Source organism: Parasteatoda tepidariorum, chromosome 8, assembly GCF_982258835.1.
Source record: "Parasteatoda tepidariorum strain Cologne lab strain chromosome 8, Ptep-v5.0, whole genome shotgun sequence".
Taxonomy (NCBI): Eukaryota; Metazoa; Arthropoda; class Arachnida; order Araneae; family Theridiidae; genus Parasteatoda; species Parasteatoda tepidariorum.
In genome coordinates, this window is record NC_141762.1 from 99,196,184 (window position 1) to 99,221,047 (window position 24,864).

Genomic DNA, 24,864 nt, shown 5'->3' on the forward strand with positions numbered 1-24,864 from the left:
CGATTTTGAGCTGTGGCAGAATTCCACGAGTTGAGCGATGCCATGTAGGAGCTTATTGTGAAATTTTGTCAAGTCTTGGGAAAAAAATTGCACGGGATTAGCATTTTCGCTCCATATTTCTGTTTGATGTAATCAAATGAATCAAAATTATCAGTAAAATAGTTATATAAATAAAGATAAATGTGACCATTATAGAAGTTTTTTCTTTTAGTGCTTAACCCTTAACGGTTTAGAAGTACATAAAATTTAATTCAATAAATGTGATAAAATAATAAAATGATTTTATCCATCGTGTATGCGAACTCATGTATGTGATTGCTCGTTAAGTGTTAAAAAATTCCTCTTTTTCTTCGTGTTTGTTTCACAATAAGCTCCACAGGGTTTATAACACGTGGTTCGTAACCCCTTTCTTCTTAACTCTTCCTCCCTCCCTTACCAGTTTTAACATCAAAAACTACAGAACATATCCCCAAAGTACTCTAGTTTGATATTTTAAGATCCTACATAGTAGTACACAAACATTTAAAAATCCTTATAACATTATTAAATGTCCAGTTGAAGATCAAGGCAAATGAAATTACAAAATAAATGTAAAGCTGAAAATATAAGAATCAATTGCGAATGTTTAAGCACCAATGCGCCATGTCTTTATTTACTTCCAATTTATTCATTTGAATATTTTACTGTTAGAAAACCATCTCTCAAAACGGAATAAAAATTTGTTTTTTTATGATGAAATATAATTGTATACATAAAGCGATGCGTATTGAAGTAGGTTCATCATCATCCATGCACGATAAAAAAAATAATTATAATATTAATTTCCCAATATTTTTTTTATGTTAAATGTCGTGAAATCGGCTGGAAAGTTACTAAATCTGAGCTGAAAACTGAGCTGATTTATTTAAAAAGCAGTCGAAAATTCCATAGCATTAAGACACTTAGAAGAATTTCCGAAATGTATTTAAATTGAAAATTATAGGAAATACAGAGGAAATTTCCCTTCCGAATGAAAAATCTTTCTGCAAAATCTCTAACGTTCAGCGACAATGTCGCCTCTATTCTGCCACGGAGGTTTTTTTGATAGAAAATTCGTTGCTTAGAGTTTACTTGATATTTTTTTCCGATTTCAATGTATTAATATTAGTGAAGCACCACTGAAAATAATAGTTTCAAGTTATTTTCCTGCCATGGAATGTTCATAAAGATCCGAATTTTGGAAATCAAGTTCTAATCTCAGACGAAAAATTCAATAAAATAATTTTACTTTTGATGCAATACGCATCGCTTTATTTCAACACTGAATTTAGTTTTAACCCTTTGGTTGCGGCTGGTACAGCATATGTACCGTAAGAAAAAACTTCTTTTATTGCGGCGCTGGATCAACAGTTGTACCGGTGGTTCTCTTCCCCCTTTTCTACTAGACCGTCATCGCTCCTGTCATTTCTTCAAGAACCCCCTGTAATTTGCTCCTATTGTTGAAAAAAGACTTCACGTGTGCTCACTTTCGATTCGAATTGGCTGAAATATTTTTCTCTGTTATTATCAGTTGGCGAGGTTCGAGCTATGAGAATTTCTTTCATTCCCTTTGAAAGTTTAGTATCATTTTATTCGTGATCTTTTCAGCGACATTTAGCGAATCCTTGTTTATTGTTTTTCGATTAATTTCTTTGTTAGTTACGTTTATTTTTTGTTTGCGTTTTTGTTAATTTTTTTAAGCTTTTGCTTTAATGTTCTAATTAAATTTTTATTTACGTTTTATTTTTTAATTTGTTACTTTCGTTTTGCATTTTTTTATTCTTTTTACATTAAAAGAATTTTTCGCATCTTTAAGATGCCACGTAGAGGGAGACCACTCACTCAAGATGAAATCCATAAGATAATGAATGATTTTGATGATGAAACATACGCTGATTCAGAATCTGAGTGTGAGGAGGAAGAAGAAAAAAATGAAGTGGATGAAATTGATAGTGAGGATGAATCTATGGATAATTGTCAATCAAATTCTGCAACTTCCAATTTAAAAGCAGTAGAAAGAGTATTTCAATGGAAGGAACCATCTTTTGATGATAAAGTAAATGTTTTGCCGTTTACTGGAAACGTTGGATTAAATGAAAAACATAAAGATTTGAAAAGAGAAGTCGAATTCTTTGAACTTTTCTTTAGTGATAAATTGTTCAATAATTATCTTCTAAGCATTTAAATTATGCTTGTACTAAAATAGCACAAAATTATTATGGAAACAAAGTACTGTATATTTTTTTACATGAGTAATATGCTGTTTCATAGGGTTAAAGGGAAAATCTAATCAACCGTTTGAAACTCTGAATCTAACGTGCACAAAAAGATGAAAGTAATAATTATTAAAAAGATAAAAGAAAGATAATTAATTATTAAACGAAATATTGAATTTTGCCTAGTATGATTGAGTAAATGAAGTTCAATTATTTTTTGTATTCCAGTCTATAGCACAAGATTAGTATGAAAACAAAGTATTGTATATTTTTTACATGAGTAATATGCTGTTTCATAGGGTTAAAGGGAAGTCTAATCAACCGTTTGAAACTCTGAATTTAACGTGCACAAAAAATTAATGCATGTGTAAATTTTTTCATTGGTAATTTTATGGAATCTAACTTTTGAAACCGCTTAGAAAATGTTTCAGATTTCTTTCTTTTTTAAAACAAAGGAAGAAAAAAAACACATTTATAATATTAATTTATTGTGAAAAAATACTGTTAAAAACCGAAAAGAAAAAAAATTAAATATTTGTGGAAAGATGATGGAGCATCTATGGAAAGGTTTTCAATGCGTGACCTTGAACAGGAAGTTTAGTCACAATGAAACTATCTCTGCTTTTCAAACATTTATATGTGATTAACTACTGAACCATTTTAAAAAGGTATCTTTCTCGCCTCTTGCTGAAGTTCTCAAGGACAAATTATTCTTTCAAGTTCCGACGAAGTTTTTCTATTGAGAGTTTTACAGTTTGTCATAATTTAACTTGCTGGGTACAAAATAAATTGTTACTCCTTCTCTAAAAGATAAAGGAAAACGAAATCATTCCTGCCTCTTCCACAGGCGAGGTGGCATTTCCTGCTTATTGTTGCGTTATCGGTCAGAATGCGTTTTGGGAGGGCTCTTGTTATTTATTTTGGTTACTGTCATTTTTAAAATTCTTGACAACAGTTATTTCAAACACCTGCAGAAAGACCACACCATGACTAAAGGAAATGCATGTCTTACCATCATTGTGTCAATAGAACTTGTATAGAACTTGTCTTATAACAATTGATGACTTAAAAATTTCATATGGACCTGGAAATCGTGAAATACTTCTCAGAGTAATGACGAAGTGAAATAACTCAGGGGATACTTTTTTTGAACAAAACCTTTCCTACTAAAGATAAAAATAAATAAGAAATTAAGAGGAATATTCCTTTTTGTATTAGAAAAAGAAGGGAATAAGGAAAGTATAAAGAAAACCAATCAATCTATAATTGCAAAATTTCAAAATTGAATAATATCTTTACTCTTTCAATATGTGGGTCAAATGTAAGGTAAATGGAAACGTGGCAATTTTTTTATTCCTCAATATTTGTGCTGTAAAAAGATTTAACAATGGAGTTTTTTTATTCTTTGAACTTACTTCAAACATATTCTTTATTTTCAGTGTCTTTATAATTATCTTTTATATTTCTAATAAGGTTTCTATAAAATATTCTTGCAAGATCTTAATGAATTTCTATTTAATATACGCGTGTAACATTTCTGTTTTCAAAACAGAAATGAAGGCGAAACGTTCTCGGAAAATTTTTAATCAAAGAATATTTATATTTTAATTTTGTTTGAATGTTATAGACGCTACTCTAAGGGGAAACTAACAAGTTAAATGAGTAAAAAATGTTTCACAAAACAAAATCTGCATTTGCTATTCTTTTTCACAGATAAAAGTACTTTCGGAAATGTATAAGAGATACAACGTTCATCGTTTAAAATTCTAATAATTTGCTTTACAAAATTATAAAAGCTAATTAGTGTGTTTAAGATTTTAGGATAAGAATAGACTTCAAATAATGCTTTATATATTCGAAAAAATTAAAAGAGATTTGTTTATAACAGATTAATAACAATCTTTCAGATGCAATAAAACGCACGTTTTATAAGAGCACATGCACATTTTATTAAAATATTTTTTTTTTATTCTCTTTTAAAAAATTAAAAGAGATTTGTTCATAATAGATTATTAACAATCTTTCAGGTGCAAAAAAAATTCATATTTTATATTAAATTAGCAACATATTTAAATCATTTTTAAATGAATGCTTTCTTTGCATTAGAAAAAACATCACTTTATTAAGTAAAATTAATTTAAAGCTATATTTCAATTTATTCTCATAATGTGTTAAACGTCACAAATAAAAAAATGCCAAAGTTTGCATAACTATGCCAAAACGTCTACGATAACGATATACATAACAACCCTACTACTTTTGCCTCCTCGAAAAGTAACACACAAATTACAACAAAACGTTTCCTATTCATAGCTGGTTAAAGTAGTTACCACCCACTGACTGAGTGGGGGAAGAATTTTTGCAAAAAGGCGCCGTAACGAGAGGAGAATTTTTTCACCTGACTAGCCGCAACTAAAAGGTTAAGCAAAGTTCAAGGGGTTACAAACCTTTTTTTTTCCTTCTCACACCCTGAAAAATTACATTTCCCCTTAAATGATGATATGGAGTTACTCGATCGAAACAATTGCAATCACCAAAAAAAAAATATTTAGACGTTAAATACGATGTAAATTTCCCTAAGCGCGCGTAAATGCTAATTTAAAATTCATGGCTAGAGTAAATAAAACGCAAGAATAAATAAGATAAAAAGATCGTGAGAGGTATTATGGAAGAGAAGAATGCTTGAAATTTTGAAATGCATAATCGATTAGAGAGTCATTTAACCTTCAATTTAAAAAAATCCAACTGTCTTTTTACTAAAAATGCAAAAGGTCTCTACTACACTGTCTACTTATTACTTTAAAAACTGTCACGCAGATACAATTTCACTACCTCGTATTCATTTCAATACATCCCTTATTTTCCTTTCGAAGTAATACACGCATACGTTATTCAAAGAATGAAATATTTTATTCAAAAATGATGCTATTGCATAATACAATATGCTCAATTCCCACCGGTTGTATGGTGGTCACGGAGCTGAACTGACTTCAAGTCAGAAAGTCCCGGGTTCGAATCCCGATTCTTCACTTCTCTGCATTATCTGTCCATCCTACTGTGAGAGCAATGCCAGCCTACACAATATGATAATCCTGCGTGAGTGGGCCACTAATCTGCCCTTCTGATGCCCCGAAAGACGAAAGTCAATATTCGGGTGCGTATTAGGAAAAAAATATGTTGACTGGAATTTTCTCTTGTATCTTCCTTTCCACAAAGCAGACACTTCTGTCATTGATCACTATCGTATTCCATGAGTTTTTTCCAAAACGCTGTGTTATTCCAAATGCATTGAATAGATAACCACGCAATTCCAGCTTAAAATTTGATAACTCATGTAAATATCCAAACTTTTCTTAAGTCGTCCAACATAGCAGAAGTCTGAATTTAGGAATGGGCCAAACTTTACTTCGAGGCACTCGATAGTGTTCTTTATATTGAGTTCATTAATTCGTGGGTTTTTTTTTCACACTTCTGACTTTCCTCACACATTTGCAATCATTGTATTTGTAGTATTGTTCGTTCACCAGGAGTTGGCACTTAACTCCGCCTTCATCACGTGGTATCCGAAGATACTATTTCGCTATTTTTGGGAGAAGGATGTGAATAATCCTGAACAAGGTTGCTATTTGGAGATTGACTGAAAGAAATATTTTTTCGCAATCTTCGTGTGCATTTTTATAACATTAATTGATGATTTATCTCTCTTTTGAGTGAATAGTCTGTACTTTGAGACATTTTGCTGGGAAAACGGCAATTTTCAAATTTAAAATATATTTAATCAGCTAGAGTAACGAAAAGTATAATAGCAGATGATAAAGCTAAGTTAGTGATGGAAAACGAATGAACTGTTTTCGTTTGGCACGCATGGCTGATCTACAGAACGACGAGGTAACAGCATTCAGAACCAGATTTTATTAAGTCTCTCAATTCATCGATGTTGTTGTTGCTTATGCCCACTTGACCAACAGAAGCATTAAATAAAGTCCATGAACTCATCCAAAAAGCTCCCAAAGCTGCTCAGCAGGGTTGGAGACCAGGTGGCTCTTCTGCAGCCAATACACGATAGGATGTGGGCAGGAGTAGACTGGTTCACATTGCACTTAGGGCAGGGTGGATAGACTTTAAGGTCCGCAAGGTGACGTTGGGATCGAGTGTGCCCGCTAAGTTTCTCAAGCGCCGTTTGGACACGCCTATTGCTTGCCCTGATCATAGCAAGACCAGGCTGGCCTCCCCCATGCCAATCATGCACAGGAGCATTTTTCCAACAGGAATCAATATCTTGCCTAGTCCGGGTTGCTATTTCTGAGAAAGTAAGAAGGTCATCGCCAGCAGTATCTCTATGGCTGCTCTCACGGGTGAGACCGTCAGCAATTTCATTCCCGTAGACATTCACGTGCGACGGTACCCACTGAAAGAAAATCCTAATGTCGTGACTCAAGCAATTTAGAAGCTGGACAATGTTTAGAGTCGCTTTGTCACCATGCCTCCACCATTCAAACATGTGCTGTATAGAGCTACGGCTGTCACTCAGAATCCATACATCTGAATCGACATTGTCAGCAATGCAAAATTTCACAGCTTCCTCTATAGCTATTAGCTCTGGCCTAAAAACAGAGCAAAAAATCAAGATTTTGATACATATCTTGATGCCCGTCCCCTTTAAGATGAAAATTCCACTACCCGATATAGCACCAGCACTCATGCTACCGTCAGTGTAGATCTGTGAGGCATCATTTGGAATTTTATGAATAGTTTCCAGAGCAAGGAGCCTCAGATACTCTGGGTGCTGTAAGCCCTTGTTGGTATAAGAGCATAAATCCGTTCTAAAAAAGACGCGTTCGTGGAACGACGTAGCAACATTCATGCAACCTGCCAAAGAGACATTCTACTTTATTGTGCAGCCAACCCTCGCTTTCAGCGCGACTAAGCGAGCTCTCTCTCTCTCTTAAGGCGACGATTGTTTTTCCAGCTACGCACATAACTAGAGGTTCTGTGCTCGTCACCATAACTGATGAGTTTGGCAAAGTATTTGATCAAAAGGTATCTGCTTCGTAAACTGAGAGGTTGCAGGTCAACTTCATACAATACAATATCCCTAGGACAGCTGTTGCGGAGATCGGTGATGACTCTGGCAGCAGAGAGTTGGACCATGACTGACTGATAACTACTCTGACTCTACTCATGACTCTGACTCTAAATAAAAATCACGGGTGCAATCCTCATGTTCTCCAGTTCAGTTAAGACTTCCTTTCATTTGTCTGATCTAAAAGTGATTTCTCTGTTGACACATAGTTCTGTGAGATAGTGGCGAAGTTCGATTATAGATATCGATAAGTTACAGTTTCCTTTCGTTTCCATAAATTCAGCATGAATTTGAAGGGATGTTTTGAACTTAATTCTTTTGGATATCACTTTTGTAAATTTTTTTCCTGATTTCAGTTTTTCGAAAGATTTAAATGTTCAGACAAACTCTCTTGATAGTTCTTTAAAAATTATATTGGAAAATTTATTTCCGTAAGCAATCATTCTCAAGCTTTAATCATAGAAAGTTTTGCTAAATAAGGACTTGGAGTAATATTTGTGTACTTTTTTTCTTAAACTTGTTTCTTTTTTCAGATATATTTCCAAGTTTTCCTATTTTCCACTATATGACAGCGCAGAGATAGCCGATAGCCTCACTCGTTTCTACCAAACGTGCCCTCTCGATCAATGTAAATATCTTATTAAGTAGGCAAGTAAGTCAAATGATCAAGTAGGAGATATTTTAAATTAATTCAACTCTTACTTGAAATAGAAGCAGAGTCTATCTCTTGGAAATTCTCCAACGCAGTCTTCATAATCGTTTTCAATAGCTCTTTGTGCAGCGGTAGTGCGATATAAATAAAGGTTCCTTAATAAGCAGTTCTGATTGAAACCTAAATAGCAAAGTTTGTCTAAAGTAAGAACTCTCCTCGTCTGGGCCAATGGCGGTGATTATGGTAACGAGCTGTAACAATTTTAAGTAGGGGTGAGGGGTCACTGTTCAGGAAAGGTTTTAGGTCGGGTTAGCGAGAGAATGGGAATCTTTTTCTTCAGTTTATCGTGTTAGCCCTAGAGTTAAGAGATGCTACCCTCCCTAAGATGCGTTATTCTTGTTTCCATAGCTGCCGACGGCCTCAAACTTTGAGGTGGGAGAGGGTGGAGGTGTTCTTACCGTAGACAAACTATACGAATTTTCTCCAAACATCACCGCCGAACAACTTGCGACAACACACTCCTGTATATGATATAGCTATCAAGTATGCATACTTCTCCTCAATTTTCATTTTGAGGAAACACTCAAAAACGGTTTGCCTATTTTCACGACCTATGTTCAATGCCCGAAATAAAAAAATATATCAGTAGGAATAATTTTTGTTCTATTGATCGAATTTTCAAGAACTAATTTCCAACCATAATCGCTTAAAGGGGTGATTTTAAATCAGGGTTAGCAATTAAGTTACAGAATTGGTCATCGACAATTTGCTATTAATGAGCTTCTCCAGGTTTTGAATTCAGTTAGAAATGAAAGGGTGAATAGAATGAATTTCATTTTGCCAATTTTCTTACGAATATTAACATGGTAGAGTTGAAAATATTATGCATCTGTAGTTGTATTATGTTTTATACATTTTAAAGAGTTATTAATTCCTTTTTTCTTAACACAGCTGAGCAATGCGACGGATTAGCTGAGCTAAGCCAAATAATCTGCAATAATATTTACCAATAAATTAAGCTTACTTTTATTTTAATCACGTGCCTAATTAAACTAATACTTGTAATTACTGTCCATTTTAATTGTCTTTTCTAACATTTACAAATAACTATAAGTAATTCTTGAATATTTCAATAAGCACCATTTCAATATGTGAAACTCAATCCAAACAATATTTATTTTTGTTACATATGTTTATTCAGAGAAAATGAGTTTAGGTGTCTGATTCTATAATTTAATAGTTAGCAAAAATTTGATATTTTAGGCAGTCATTTAAACCAATATGATCGGCATTTAATTCGTGAAAATTCGATCATTAGACCAAAAGTTATGCCGGGCGTAGTATCTTTGTGCACTGTTCAACACAGAAGGAGGCAAACTTAACGAACAGCTACGGGACGTAATAAAATATTGCAGGTACCGCATCTTGCATTTTAACGATTAGAAAAATAAACGGAGATGTATTGAAAATGAGAGGTAGTTCACACATAATGAAACAGCAAAAATAAATCACTTTTTGATATTTCGGGAACAACTTTTTCGTATCAAATTTCTGTGACATAGAGTGATGAGAGAGTGCGCACCCAAGGGAATGGGGAAAAATACAGTTAAAATATATACAACAAAATTTTAACAAAAATAATCTAACAGTTCATGTGGTAATCAGCACAACTATAAGGAATCGCTAATGACAGAATACTGATTCCTTAAACCGATTGCGCATTAGCCACACACGAAAAACTCATAAAAACACCTTTTTCTAAATGAACCAGAACCAGAATGCACCCATTGTAAAGAACATTAAACTGCAGTACATATTTTAACAGAGGGTAGCAACTTTAAAAACCAGAAACTGCGCCATTTTGGTAGCTTCCATCCGTCTTTATTTTCCCTCATAGGAGATAATCTCATATCTTAAGGACACTGGAATTTATACATCTATCTAATTTTTAAACCAAAGCAGTTTGGTGAACCTAGTTGTAAAATATCTACAAAGTTGGAGGCGCGATATAGCCAAAACTGGCTCTTGCACCAGAAACTCAAATCAAACCAACCATAGTGAAGATTGGTTACAGTATAAGAACTCCAAAGTTTCTGTCTTAGCTAGTTTCCCCGGTGACCCGCACTTTTCTTTCCCGGGTCCGACCTTCACACATGCGCCCATCATGATAATATTTTAAGGCGCCTGAAACATAAAAGACGCATAGAGAGAATTTGGGAAGGTAAAGGATGGTTGCAGGACCTCTCATCGAAATTTCACAACCATCTCTAGTATTCTGGGCTACATGAGGCGTAGCAATGTTCTTGAGGAAGCACTATCTCGTTCGAAAGATTATGTCTGCGATCAGTCATAGAAAAGGAGACTTGCATGGATAATCGAGGCGAGTCACTCCATGACATTACCACCTGTGCATGTGCATGCATCCTTTGAATGGTATTTTGATGTCTGTGTATATGTTAGTCAGTTAAAATAAAATATTTTAATCGAAATAGGCCTTAATGTTTTGTATTCCAAAGCGCTTCATATCAGTGGCTTTACTTCATCACGCTGCACTCGAGTTCGTAGCAAGTGAGGGGGAGATTTTTTGTATCGTTGGTATACCTGCCGAAATTATCACCACGCTTTGGTGACTTCCGGGGAGTAGTTCACAAAAAACACAAAAAATGAAACCAACTCAAAGAGCCATATATCATAGCACCGTCGGGCAGATATCTACATATATTTTTTCAACTTTTAAATACCTTTGGCTCCTTTGCAATCGTAATTGGCGTGAAATATTCCATGATAAATGACGGAAGCTATGGTGTCAATCATTTTCGATCAATCATCAATCATTTTCGAAAATGTAAAAATGTGTAAAAATGTACTTATCTATTTCCGGCTCAATCCTCTGCGGCGTGAAGTCAGTCTTGCCAGTCCTTCATAAGGTTTGGCCTAGGTGCCTTAGGCCATGGTGGCCCCTAATTCAACTTGGTTTGACGGAACAAGAGGCGATATCCTTGTGGCTCTTTTTTCCTAGAAATAAAAATAGAAAATTAATAACTGAGCACATTACTCAAAAAAACATCATGGTTCAAACTGCACATAGAACTTAAAATTAGAGTAAAGGGGGAAAAACTAATTCTCAACGTCATAAATAAAAAAATTGTATTCGCAAAGCTAAGTCAACGAATAAATTGCTCGAACTTTTATTAAACGAACTTCAATTTTACGAATTTATCTATTTTGCTTTTTGTTTAGAGGAAGCACGAACATTTTAGAAATTTCTTCGCAAAATAACTTCCAAATAGCGAAGTGAATTTTCTATTTAACGAACTTTTCTTTAAGCTCCACTTGTCCTATTTCCCAAAATATTGTAGAACATTTCAAACTCGTTAACGCATTTTATGGGGATCTTGAATTGATTTTCGCAGTTACTTTCTTTTCAGAGAAATCAGTAAAATCCCTTTCCCCTTTTATTTGCATTTCATACAGGAATCCGTGCCAAAAATCAATTTAAAGAGAAAGCATAACAGCAATTTCCAGAGCATGGAACTATGATGTTACAAATCATACTATTCCTAACAGTTTTGCTAAAGCTGGATTCTTAGTCTGCGTGAAAAATTAAGAAAGTGCGGAGGACTAAGATGATATTCCTATGGAAGAACGTATAAAAAATGTGGGTACAGCTAAGAAAGAATCACAAAATCAACGATGATGTACTGATTAAGGATGTTCTTTTTATAGATTCTTTCTACCACAGAAACATTAATTAAATCGGATATTTTATACAGTTTAAAAAATGAAAACAATACAGCAGTAAATTGCGAGGAATACGAAGAAGATGAAGACGGAAATGATGAAGAAATCACAAAACCTTCATATGATAAAAAGTTAAAATCATGCGAAACAATTAGAGGGTAGATAATAATTTACAAGATAAAGGTATATCAATTGCTATTTTAACTATGTCTACTGTTATCAGGGTTCGCCAAGTGGGCCCACTTTGAAAAAACCCGCCCGGGTTTTATTGGGTGGGCCCACCTTGAAAAAACCCACTTGGAACAATAAGTGGGTTTTTTCAAAAAAAAATTTTTTTTTTTTACTAAAACTTATTGTTTCACATTTATTTTTATATAATTTATTGTGCAGCATAAATTTGTCAAATAGAGTTGCATGATTTATATGATTAAGTTTTTAATATTAGTAAAGTAAAAGAAACTCAAATATTCATGTAATTTTTATAGTAGGTGCTATTGAAAATTTCAAGTGGGTTTTTTCAAAAAAGTAATATTTTAATGATATTAAATCAAATAAAAATTTAAATAATATAGTCTGAAAAGATCAATTTTTCAACTATAGTTGCATGCTTTATATATTAATAAACAGGTAATATAATACATACAGGTAATATAATATATTAAAAAAAATTGAAAAGAAACAATTTTTTTTTTTTTTTTACCAAGTGATACATTAACAAATTTAAACAGTTTTATTTTCTAGCTTAAAAAAAAAAAGCTAAAACTTTTTATAGGAGAACTTTTTAAAATTATTTATCTAAAAATGAAATCCTTTTCCTAGGGTTAATTATTTGAAAACAAATGGGACAAGTAACTGATACTCTTTATAATTAAACGTAGTTTTAATTTCACTTTCTATTAATCTTATTATAGAAACATGTAAGACCATTAAATATTTATTTCAGTCTTTTATTTAACTCAAGTCAGATGAAATTTTAGTTTTTACTGATTATAAATATTTACAGATTATAATTTTATAATGAGTAATATCCATATGTTTAATAAATATAGTAAATAAATGTGTGTGAAAACAAAAAGATTAATAAACTTGTTCCTTTTATATTACTGCATTTATATTTTATAATTCTTGAGTTAAAAAATTATGAAACGTAATGTACTTAAAAATAAAGAAGATTCAAATATGTATTAGTGATAATGCATTATTTAAACTTAATATAAAATACATATAACCAGGGTTCCCCAAGTGGGCCCACTTTGAAAAAACCCACTTGGTGGTTTTTTTCACAAATTGTTTTTTTTTTTAAAATTTGGTTCAAAAAGAAGTATCTCCTAATACTATCATTGGACATATCGTTGAAGTTAACAAATATTTTAGAAATGTGCATCAAGCACATGGATGGGCAAATGAAAAAAACTGCTTGATGACCAAATGATACTAGGTGATGATGATGAATTCATATTGTGAGCACGTAAAAACTTTTGCCAATAATTACCATAAATATGAAGTGATTGTTCTTGAACAATTTTATATGTCAATAAAATTAAATAATGTTGGGCTTTACCAATAAACTATCAATTGGGAAAAACAGATATCAATTGTTTCTGAAGCTTTAAAAAAGCTTCAACCAGAAAACATTTCAATTTCAGAACCTGTTGAAATATGAGTTAACTTACTATCGTGTGATGAATTAGAATCCCATAAACATTTTGTTAAAAGATCAGGCTGTTCAGCCACATCATTTATCAGCATATGCATTCTGGATCCCGAAACAAGGGGAAAATTTTTAAATGATGAACAAGACCAATTAACAGAAAGCTGTCTTTCTAAGCATCATCCAGAATTTTTGCCACGTGTTATGGCATCCAAAATTTCCGATCCTGAATACTTTCCAAAATCAATGATGCTTGACACTGTTATTGAACAGTTTTCATCAAAAAATAGTGGAAAATTATGGCAAAAAAAAATAAATAAATAAGTAAATAAATAAAATTCCTAGCTTCCACAAAATTTCTGTCAATTCTTTTTTTTCTTTGCACTCAGCACCAGCATCCTCTGTCTCTATCGAAAGACACTTTTCAACTTTCGGTTTGGTGCAGAGTAAACTTCGAAATAGATTAGGAATAGATAAAGCTACAAAACTCGTAAAAGTGTATTGCCATCTAAGAGAGAAATGTAGACACTTTGAATCTGTTATATGATAATAATAATAAAGGAAAAAATTGACCTTTTTTTTTAAGTTAACTCTTAACATCTGCTGACAATTTTTAACTATTTGGAGAAAGTTTATCACAATTAAAAAACAGTTAAAAATTAAAATATTACTTTTAAGATTTTTTAAATATTTTTAAGATTTCATTTGAATACAATTTATTTTGTTTCTTTTAATCATGTTTAAAAATATTGAAAGCAAAAAAAAAAAAAAAAAAAATTATTAAGTGATACATTAAACAACAATAAACAAATTTAAAGTTTTATTATCTGATTTTAAAAAAATTAGCTATAACTTTTTATATATGCTTTTTTATAATTTTAAGATTAATTTGTTTTTTGAAACTATAAAGTTAAAATGCATATATTTATCTAAATATTTGAAAAAAGGGACAAGTAACTGATACTCTTTATAATTATACATAATTTTAATTTCACTTTCTATTAATCGTATTATAAAAACATTGACGACCATTAAATATTTATTCCAGTTTAATTTTATTACAGGTAAAAGTCAGATGAAATTTTAGTGTTTACTTATACAATACTATTTAATAAATAAAAATATTTTCACAGTAAAATTTATGAGCACTAAATGAAAAAACCCAATTTCCCCCGGGTTTTTTCAAATAAAACCCAATTTTCCCCGGGTTTTTTCAATAAAACCCAGGCGGGTTGGGTTTTTTCAAAAATCCCCGGGTTTTTTCAAACCCTGACTGTTATGGATTTAAAGCATGTTTTCAAATGATGATTTTTTTATTTAACGAATTTTCCATACAACGAATTTTTATCGGGAATTAGCGACTTAGTTAAAAAGATGTCCGACTGTAATGATTTTCATTTCGTATTTAATGTGAATTGAGTCCTCTATAAAATGCATCGCTTATTCAAATATTTGCTTGCCAACAAATAATATTGTCAGTTTAACTTTATATTCCATGTAAATATTCGCTTGTTTATTTTGCGATTAACAGTTTCACCATTTACGCACCATTGAGTTTCACTCAAATGGTCATTATTGAATCATTTTTAAAAAAGATTGACCTCAGGGAGACGTCTTTCGTGAGATTATTCTTGTTTGCACAAAAACACAAAATATATAACAAAAAATCAATTTACAGAACTAAAAAGGCAAACTACTTTTTTTTCGGTTTAAATAGGGTTTATATTCGGTTTATTTAAAACTACGGATTGAATAATATTTTACGTCCCAAACTTAAACAGCCCCTCTTGAGTACTTTTTCAGAACAAAATTTTTTTTAATCACTTTCTGAAAAAAAAAATTCATAATTAGGATCTGTGCTGTAATAAAAATTATTTTTCTCTATCGTTTAAAGTTCTTAATTTATGAACATTAAATCAATTAAATTCAAAAGCATTTCGCATAAGATTTTTCAAAAAGATTTCAAACTTTACATACTCAGCTAACTAACTAGTTCCTATTATAAATAATAATTTATTTTAAATTAGTTTTCATAATAAATAATAATTCATTAAACTAGTTTCTATAATAAATAACAATTTATTTTAAATTAGTTTCCGTAATAAATAATAGTTCATTTTAAACTAATCACGATAATAAATAATAATTTATCTTAAATTAGTTTCTATAATAAATAACAACTAGTTTCTGATAAATATTTCAGTGAAAATTGCGAAAATCATGCATTTTTTGTAGTTTAGAACGACAATGAAAACAATCTTTTTTTAAAAGATAGAAAATTGAGCACTCTTTACAAACCCCGAATAAAAAAGAACCTTTAAGAGCTTTTAAAAAAATGTAAATCAAAAATAAGCACCTTCAAGCACTTTTTCAAAACGTTACTCATCCTGATAAATAAATAAACCGTTGGAAAGTTTAATGATTATTAACGACCATTTCCCCAAAACAATTCAAAACATTCATTTCCTGTCAGATCACTTTCTATTTTAACAAAATTTGGTAGATGCGACCACACAGGATGTAATTCCAACAATTTTTAGATTTCCTTTTTACTTTAAAATCATTTAAGTAATGAACTCAAGTACAAAGTTCTCAAGCTGTAAAATGACAAACTTTCATAGATCTTTCATAGATAGTAACTTTTTTTTCAAGAAATGTACCGAGTACTGAAATATCGTTGGGTCCCGGAAAAAATCGAATCTTCTACCGAACCGGTTCTAGGTACCCGGTAAAAATTTTATTTGTCATCGGACCGATTCCGCGTACCTAGTCAAATTTTAATTTATAACTCGATCGGTTCAGGGTATCCGGCTTCACATTAAAGCATTTATGCATACAATACATCAATAAAGGGTCGTGGAGGCTCAGGGGACAAAGCACTCGCCTTCCAACGAGGTGAAAAGGGTTGAAATTCCCAGAGGTGGCAGAGCGATACGAATTCCGCACCTGGCTCGCACCGACCACAGTGCTAACGTAAAATATCTTGAGTGGTTGATGATCATGAGTCTCCTTGACGTCAGGCTAACCGTAAGAGACTTTAGTGGTTTTATTCTCCATGAAACGCAAATGAGAGCTAGTTCCATCAAAAAAGTCATCCGTTAAAATCAAATTTCTTCCAATACTTGATCCAAAAGTTCCATTGCTTAGGTTCAAAAGTACAGAGCGACGGAGTTGAGCATTAGTAGTCGAGAACTGTTCAACGACGGTTAAAAAATAAAACAAAAATCGTGGAATTATCCGACGAATTAATATTTTTCAAGATAGAGTTCTAATCAAAGTTTATCATGCACGTATATAAAAAGGAAGCAAAAAATTTTAATTTTTATAAAAAAAATTAATTTAAAGAAAAAGTTTCTAAAAAATTTGAGATGGCTGGATGATCAATCTAAATATTTGCTTTGAAATACAGACATTTGCTAATTGTCGACTTAAGAATTAATTAATTTTTTATTAAATTTATTTGAATTTTCAATATCATTTTTTAATGTAGTTTCTGTTAAAGTAGGATATTTTAAAAAGTATTTTAATACTAGGATGATATATAAAAGGAAACACGTTTTATTTGTCAGCGTTTAATTTTTAATCAAACTATAACTTCTTACATAACATGACTTAAGTGCCATGATATCTAACTTAATACAATCTCTAACTTTTCGTTAATCTGTGAGAAATTATACGTGACCTGATGTTGAACAGAAAATTCCTATTTTGATTTCATAATTCCTAATGTTATGCGACATAATTATGTGCCCTATAATTTGAACCCCGTAACTCGACCCCCCATAATTTGAATTTAAATCCCCGAAAAGATAAATCCTTGATTAAGCAACAAGCAAAGGGGCAAGTTTACTTGATTAAAAACTTCATTCGCTTTAAAAATTTACAAATTAGAAATAATAGCTCTCAATAGATAGAAATAATTCAAGCTCTCGAAAATTGGCACCCATTTTCAAGACTTGGCGGACGTAAATGAGAAGAAACAAAACTAATTTGAAGTGAGAGCGCGTGGAAATTCATTTTACCCTGATTTGCCCCACTCGGCCACTGTGGTTCTTATTTTGTTTTTCTCTTATTTTCCTCTTTCTCTTGGCTACTGTTGTTTTTTAGTTTTGTTTTTGAGATTTATTTCTCAATTTTTCTTTAGCAACTTTAGGTTATATTTTTCGAATCACTTGTTTCTTCTCTTTCCTGTCTAGCAATTCTTAAAACCTAGTGCAAATATTTGTGCTCACCGAGCATGCGACTGTTACTTCCGATTTGCATATTTTTGAAGCAAATGAAGTTTTTAAGCAAGTAACGTTTCAGGATTGTTAGTACCGTTAACGTGATAGTGCTTCCGTTTCAGGATTATAACTTCTCGGGATTATTTATTCAATAAGGAGCAAGTCTGTTTTATTTAAAAACTTTTTCTACGAAACTAACGTAAATTTATGGAGATTTCAATATAAATGTAAGCAACAAACTGTCTTGAGCGCTTGATCTGCTCTACTTCCGGTTAGAAAGCACACAGCTGCTTACTACAATTTATTCTGCTTGGCGATATTTTCAAACAAACAATTTTTTCTAATAAACAAAATATATATAATTTTTGAGCCCAAATCAGCAGTATTTCATAAGATATTAAGCAATTCTAGTGAGTTTTAAGTAAAAATTTGTTTTAGTTATTTCGAGATGTATTGTTAAAAAAAGTGAAATGGCTTCTGGATTAAAAAAGAACTCGCTTTTTGGCAGTTCTCATTTGGCTTCTTTTCACTCGCTTATTACAGTTGGTTCTTAGAGCAAGTCGTGCATCATCATACGTTAGTATCAGCACATAGTTCCAACAGCAAGATAAAGTTCGTATTACAAATTATCAATTAGGTTTAAATTTCAAACTTGGTATATTGTTAACAAATGTTTACAACTCTGGTGGTGAGGTTTCTAAAATTTTGGCAAAAATCAACAAAAAATTGCGAAAGTGTTAATTTAATTGCATACACTAAAATATTTTGCAAAATGCATATTAGTTGACAGCGAAGATAAAATAGTTCTCATCATTCGATTTCAGATTTTGCATTATAGCGAGCATCTCTCCATAGCGAACACATTTCGCTTTACCAAGATCTTACATAAATATCAGCACAAGAGCAAAATCTGTCGTGCCTAAACCAGTTATTTCAGTTTCTTTATTTTATTTTGAAAAACCGTCATTGAGCAGCGGAACCAATTTTTTTGATTTAAGACTGCTAATAGTTCAAACTGCTAATGTTCAATTTTGAACAAAATCCAGAAGACAAAGGAACTCTTGGATCAAGTGTTGGGAGAAATTTACCTACGTGAAGAACTTTTTGATGAAACTAACCCTCATTTGCGCTACATATAGAGGAAAACCTCCCTCGGTTAGTCAGACGGTAAGGGGGCCACTGGGAATATTTTATGCCAGCACTGTGGTTGGTGCGAGTTGCGTGTGGAATTCGTACCGACCAGCCATGGCAGGATTTCGAATCCTGTTCACCTTATTGGAAAACGAGCACCCTGTCCCCTGAGCCACCATGACTCATTTTATTTTATCTTATAACCGTCGTTGAACAGCCTACCTGATTTTGGGTTTACGACTACTAATAACTAACACGAGTACTTGGGATAATCCGTAGCTTTGTTATTTTGTACCCAATCCAGAACACAAGGTAACTCCTGGAACAGTACCTCCAGAGGTCTAATTTGTCATGTGAACATGGAGGAGTTTGTGATCCGACAGATTTAACGTGTGTCAGTCACCATTTACTACAAGGGGAGTCTTCGGCCAGAGGGGATCGAACCCACGACCTCTTGGACATGGGCCTAATGATAACAGTTTCATTGTAATTTGGTACGGGTGCGCTAAACACTGTACTGACCGGTTTTTTTTCCCACTTCATCTTCCAGTAAAGAAACAAAATCTGCCGACTTTTTGATAAGTTTCTTCTCGTCATTAATTAATTCTACTTTAAAAGCCTCATTAAAAAAAAAGTTGGGTGAATCTGAAAAGATGTTGAAACAAATTGTCAGTAAAAAAAAGGACAGAAAAAGTCAACAAATATCACATCAAATGATAATGAAGACATAAAATCCTTCCATTTAAAAAGATTGAAAAATAAGTTAGAACTTGATTGTGCTCCTATTTAAAGACTCTTTGAAATAAATTATTCTTTACAATTATTATTCAACTTGTCAAACATTCAAATTGAAAAAAAAAATAAACAAAGGTTATTAAAATTAAACGCATTATGTGCTGCATTACTAGGAAGGAACTAAAGAGTGGAGAGATTGGGGTACAAAATTAAAAAAAGAGGCAGAGGCGAGTGAATGGCTAATGATTGTAATTTTTTTGGTTGAAACTTAATTTTATTTAGTCACCATGTAGCTAGTGGTGACCACTAAACTTGTCTTTGACCGACCGATATTTTGTGTATTTTATTTTGTAATTTTCTAACCGTCGTTGAACAGTCGACACAAATTTGGGTTTCTGACTACTAATGTCCAACTCCGTAGCCTTGTTATTTTGAACCCGATCCAGAAGACAAGGTAACTCCTGCATGAAGTATTGGGAAAATTTTTCATTCGCGGAGGGCTTATTGATGAAACTAACCCACATTTGCGTTACATGGAGAGGAAGACCACAAGAACCTCCCACAATTATCCTGACGGCAAGGGGACTAACCCATGATCCGCCTGCCACTGAGGAGATTATACGTCAGCACTGTGGTCGGTGCAAGCCGGATGCGGAAGTCGTATCGACCGGCCATCACTTGGATTCGAACCCGGTTCACCTCATTGGAACGCGGACGATCTGTCACTTGAGCCATCATGGCTCCAATACTTTGTATAGAAAAAAATCTAAATAATAAAAAAAAAATTTATTGTAATTATGTAATTTAGAAAAATTATCATGCGTATATTGTAATACTGAAGCATATTGTAATACTGAAATTTCATAACATAATTCCTTTCATATAAAAGCTAAAGTATCTTATTTAATCCTTTTCTCAGTAAATAAAAATCATTAATATAATCAATAATCTCTTAATACCACAAACCTTGAGTTCAGTGTGCACAAAAATGATTCATTTTTTTAATACCTATAAATAAGTAAATTTATAAAATAAATGACCTGGAAGGTGTAGCTGCCGGACTAAGCTCCACAAGATACCCCCGTTTATCAAAAAATTAAAAGTCTCATGTGCACGGTAAAATACTTTTCGCCGAGGAAAGTTAAAGAATCCATGTATTGGCTATTAATTGGTAAAATTGAACGCCAAGGCTTTATTTTTTTTTTCTTTGAACTTGTAGTGGATGCACTTCATGTTCATACAATTTTTTTTCGAATAGTAATTTATTAATTAAATAGGGATGAGCGAAAAACGAAAGGGAATTTTCTGATTGCTTTGTCATTGTTTTAAATTTTACTATAAGCGAATCAGTTTTTTCACATATTTAAAAAATAACATCGGTGATGAATTTATAGCTCTTTCTGAACAAAAAAAATAGTTTATTGCACGCATTTGAATATTCAATTTTATATTCGCTGCGTGCGCCAGATAAATTCAATAAAGAACATTGCATAGTAGCACGTGTGGTCCACATCACCAAATTAATACTTTTATAGCTATTTGAAACTAAGTGCTTTTTTTCCAATTCCTACTATTAGTTCACGCTCTTCCTATACCTTGTTCAAATTTTCAAGTTCAAATACATTTTTTTAAAAATTGTAGTGGATCACACTTGATGATAATACAGTTTTTTCAAATATTAATTCATTCATTAAATTTATTTAATTAATTTTAGTTTTATATGGAAGAAAAACATTTAATTGCTTTATGAAAAGTAACTAAAATAAAATTTTTCTTTATTGACCTAAGTAGGAATTGAATTTAAAAAAGTTTATTTTTTTATATTACTTCTTTTAACTAAAGGTGATTCTAAAAAAAAACACCATCACCTTCCTTCCCCCCCATTATCATTGTGCTTGTTTCATATGAACTGCAGATTCTATTGAACAATTAAAACAGACAATTATCTTTTAGCTCTGTGTTTTCTCCGGAATGGAACAAATCGTCTTGAAAAATATAGACCTATTAATTTTTAAAAAAATATATTTTCTACAAAACAAGTGTGGTCAACATAATGCAACCAGTTCAATTATTTTGCATAAAACCAGATGTAAACATTTTATTGATAGCAGAAGAAAGTAATATTAAAAAAAATTAAATTGCTACTTAGGTTAATAAAGAAAATTTTTATTTAGTTGCTTTTAATTAAATAATTAAAAAATTTTCTCCCATATAAAACTAAAATTAATGAATTAAATTTAATGAATGAATTAATAATTGAAAAAACTGTATTAACATCAAGTGACATTCACTACAAGTTTAAAAAACCGTATTTGAACATAAATGGATGAATAAAAAAGTATTTTATTAACGATTGAAAATTTGAACAAGATAATAGGGAGAGCGTGAACTAATAGTACGAATTAAATAAAATATACCTCAAAAGCAAAATGTCTGCTTTATTCTGCCTTGTAAATGCAAAAAGTGATAAATTATTTTTGTAAGAAATGACCTTCAAAGACAAAAAAATAATAGGATTCAATACAATTTATAAAATTTTAGGTTTTGTCTCACTTTTCAATAGGCGTTGTGTCTAGTGCCTTAGCAGTAAAAGTGTTTAGCTACATTTCATATAGTTTTTCTTACATCTCAAAAGTCTTTCGAAAAAGCTACAACTTTATACAGGAGTAGAAGAACGTTGTGAAAAAAAATATCCATATATTCTTTCGTAATTTTTTGAGGACACATGTTTCGAGATGTTTAAGATCAAAGGAAAACTACATTCATAGTTTGACTTAGAAGAAGATATTTTTTATCGATTCCTTAGCTTTGCAATAATGTCTGAAATTTTCTTGATTACCTCGAATGCGAATTAGTGCAATTGTATACAAATTAGTGATATTTTTATGAAAAATTTAGCTTTCCAGCTATCTATAGCTAGGGCAGTTTTCAAACTAAAATTTTACAAGTTGACACAATTACTAACTTTAACATGATCTTACGTCACATTAAATCTCATGGCTGGTTCAAATGTGTCTGACGTGACGCAGAATGACTCAACATTTACTTTCGTACCATGAATCAGCGCTCTAAAACCACGGTATTGCATGATCAACGTTTGATAATTTTACCGTTACCCGTTGAAATGGGGGAGCTTTATTTAATTGTTTACATTTAATATGGTTTTAATTTCATTATTTTAATGTCCCGCAGTGGACTGATCGTTAAGACACGGTTCCCAACAGATCACCGAAGTCAAACATCACTGGCTACGGTCAGTGTGCGGGTGGGTGACCACTTGGATCAGTCTGCGTAGGGACCGAGAGTGTGCGGTATGGGTCCTCGTTAAACTGTGCTACCGTAAAGTGCTCGACTTCGCGCGCAGGTCGTCGGGATACCGAAGCGGGGGTGCCATCCCTTCCGCAGAGGATCAAAATTATGATGGCGTGTCTTCGGATCATCCTCCGGGATGTTTCCCAGACCGTCGCCAATAGCCCATTGTGCAGCTCTAGTGCGACGTAAAGTAACAACAACAACAACATAATTTTAATTTATAATATCATTTAAACATGCCTTCAAAACAAAATATAGTTATTTGCGCGTTTCAGTTAAGTGACGGATTTAATTTGACTCAGGGGATAGAGCGTTCGTTTTCCAATGAGCTCAACATGGTTCGAATCCCAGTGATAGCTGCTTGATTCGAGCATTCGTCTTGCACCGACAACAGTGCTGACGTAAAATAATCTCAGTGGTTGACGAATCATGGGTTAGAGTCCCCTTGCCGTCATGCAAACCATGGGATGTTTTCGTGGTTTCCCTGTCCTTGTAACACAAATACGAGTTTGTTCCATCAAAAAGTCATCCACTAAGGCAAATTTCTCCAAATATATCAAAATGATCCAAATGATCAGGGATATCCTTTGTCTTCTGGGTTTGGATCCAAAATAACAAGGCTACGGAGTTACATTTGTAGTGGTTTACCCAAAAAATTTGGTCTGATGTTGTAAACTGATCTAAAATAAAATATACATTACTCTGGAACCATGGTGGCTCAGGGGATAGTGCGTTCGCCTTCAAATGAGGTGAACCGGGTTCAAATCCCAGGGATGGCTGATCAAAAGGAATTCGGTTCCGGTATGCACCGACCACAGTGCTGACGTAAAAATATCCACAGTGGTAGATGGATCATGGGTTAAAGTCCTCTTGCCGTCAGGCTAACCATGGGAGGATCTCGTGGTCTTCCTCTCCTTGTAACGCAAATGCGGGTTAGTTCCATCAAAAAGTCCTCCAGGAAGGCAAATTTCTCCTCATACTTGAACCAGCGGTCCCCTTGTCTTCTGGATAGGGTACCAAATTACTAGGCTACGGTGTTGAACATTAGCAGTCGTAAACCCAAAAAATGGGGTCGGCTGTTTAACGACGGTTATAAAATACGCATTACTCGGGGTCTGGGATAACCTGATTAGTAGGGCGTTGGACTTGTGCTCGTGAGAACGGGAGTTCGAACTCAGATAGTAGAAGAATCCACCCGTGTAATAAATGGTGATGGGTGCACTTTAAATCTGCTAGGGTCACAAAGCTCTCCAAGTTGCCGTAACAAATCAATTCCTCTGGGGGTCTCAGGAGTTCCCTTGTCTTCTGGATTGAGTTAAAAATTATAAGGCTTCAGAGTTGAACATTGGTAGCCGTAAACTCAAAATTTTGGTCGGTTGTTTAACGATTGTTACATATATTTCTATAGACATTACTCTACAACTGCACTTGACACGAAAATTAAAATTTAATTTCTAAATGTAAAATGTAAATAAAGGAGTGCTTTATGTACTACATCAGAACTACTGACATGTCCTACTACGAGTAAGCCCTACTTTAGCATTTTGCCTCATAAATGTCAATGTTAAATAATAAATTAATTGCATTGCCATCAATTTTTTTGTTATATAAAATTGATATTTCTGCTTTTTTTTTAACCAGTACAAACTTTCGTGTAACAGGACAGCATAATTTTGAAATTCATGAAATTTAAGATTAAGCGAGTTTGTAATTGGACGTATGATTAAGAGGAAGAAAAAGATGTACAACGCTTGAACATTTTGAAAACGTTTGTCACTTTTCATTATTTAACATTATTTTTGAAGTGGTACTTTAAAAGGAAAAAAAAAAGATTTAAAAAATTAATCTAATAAAAAGGATGATAAAATCACAATACAAGATAAGAATATGAGTAACACACTGAAAAAATCAGTTACACTTAGATTAAAAATTTAATTTCGAATATTTTCAATTAAAAATATATTCGACCATTATAACAATAAATAAAGCAATACAGAGAGTACTAACCACAGGCGCTGTAGCAAACACCGTCTGGCGTCGTAGCGTAAACGATGGAGCAAAATTACTAGTCGAGTTGCCTTGGCAAGATCGGCAAGGTCATT

The 24,864-nt window shown here is 32.6% G+C and overlaps 1 protein-coding gene across 1 annotated transcript; it reads right to left on the minus strand.

Annotated features, from left to right (window-relative positions):
• Positions 1-1,720: 1,720 nt before the first annotated feature.
• On the minus strand, positions 1,721-24,864 carry LOC147806575 (uncharacterized). The gene is made up of 2 exons (XM_087169494.1): positions 24,770-24,864; positions 1,721-10,984 (listed from the first exon to the last, which is right to left on the minus strand). The coding sequence occupies exon 2, from the start codon at positions 7,096-7,098 to the stop codon at positions 6,208-6,210; it is 891 nt and encodes a 296-aa protein (XP_087025620.1). The 5' UTR covers positions 7,099-10,984; positions 24,770-24,864; the 3' UTR covers positions 1,721-6,207.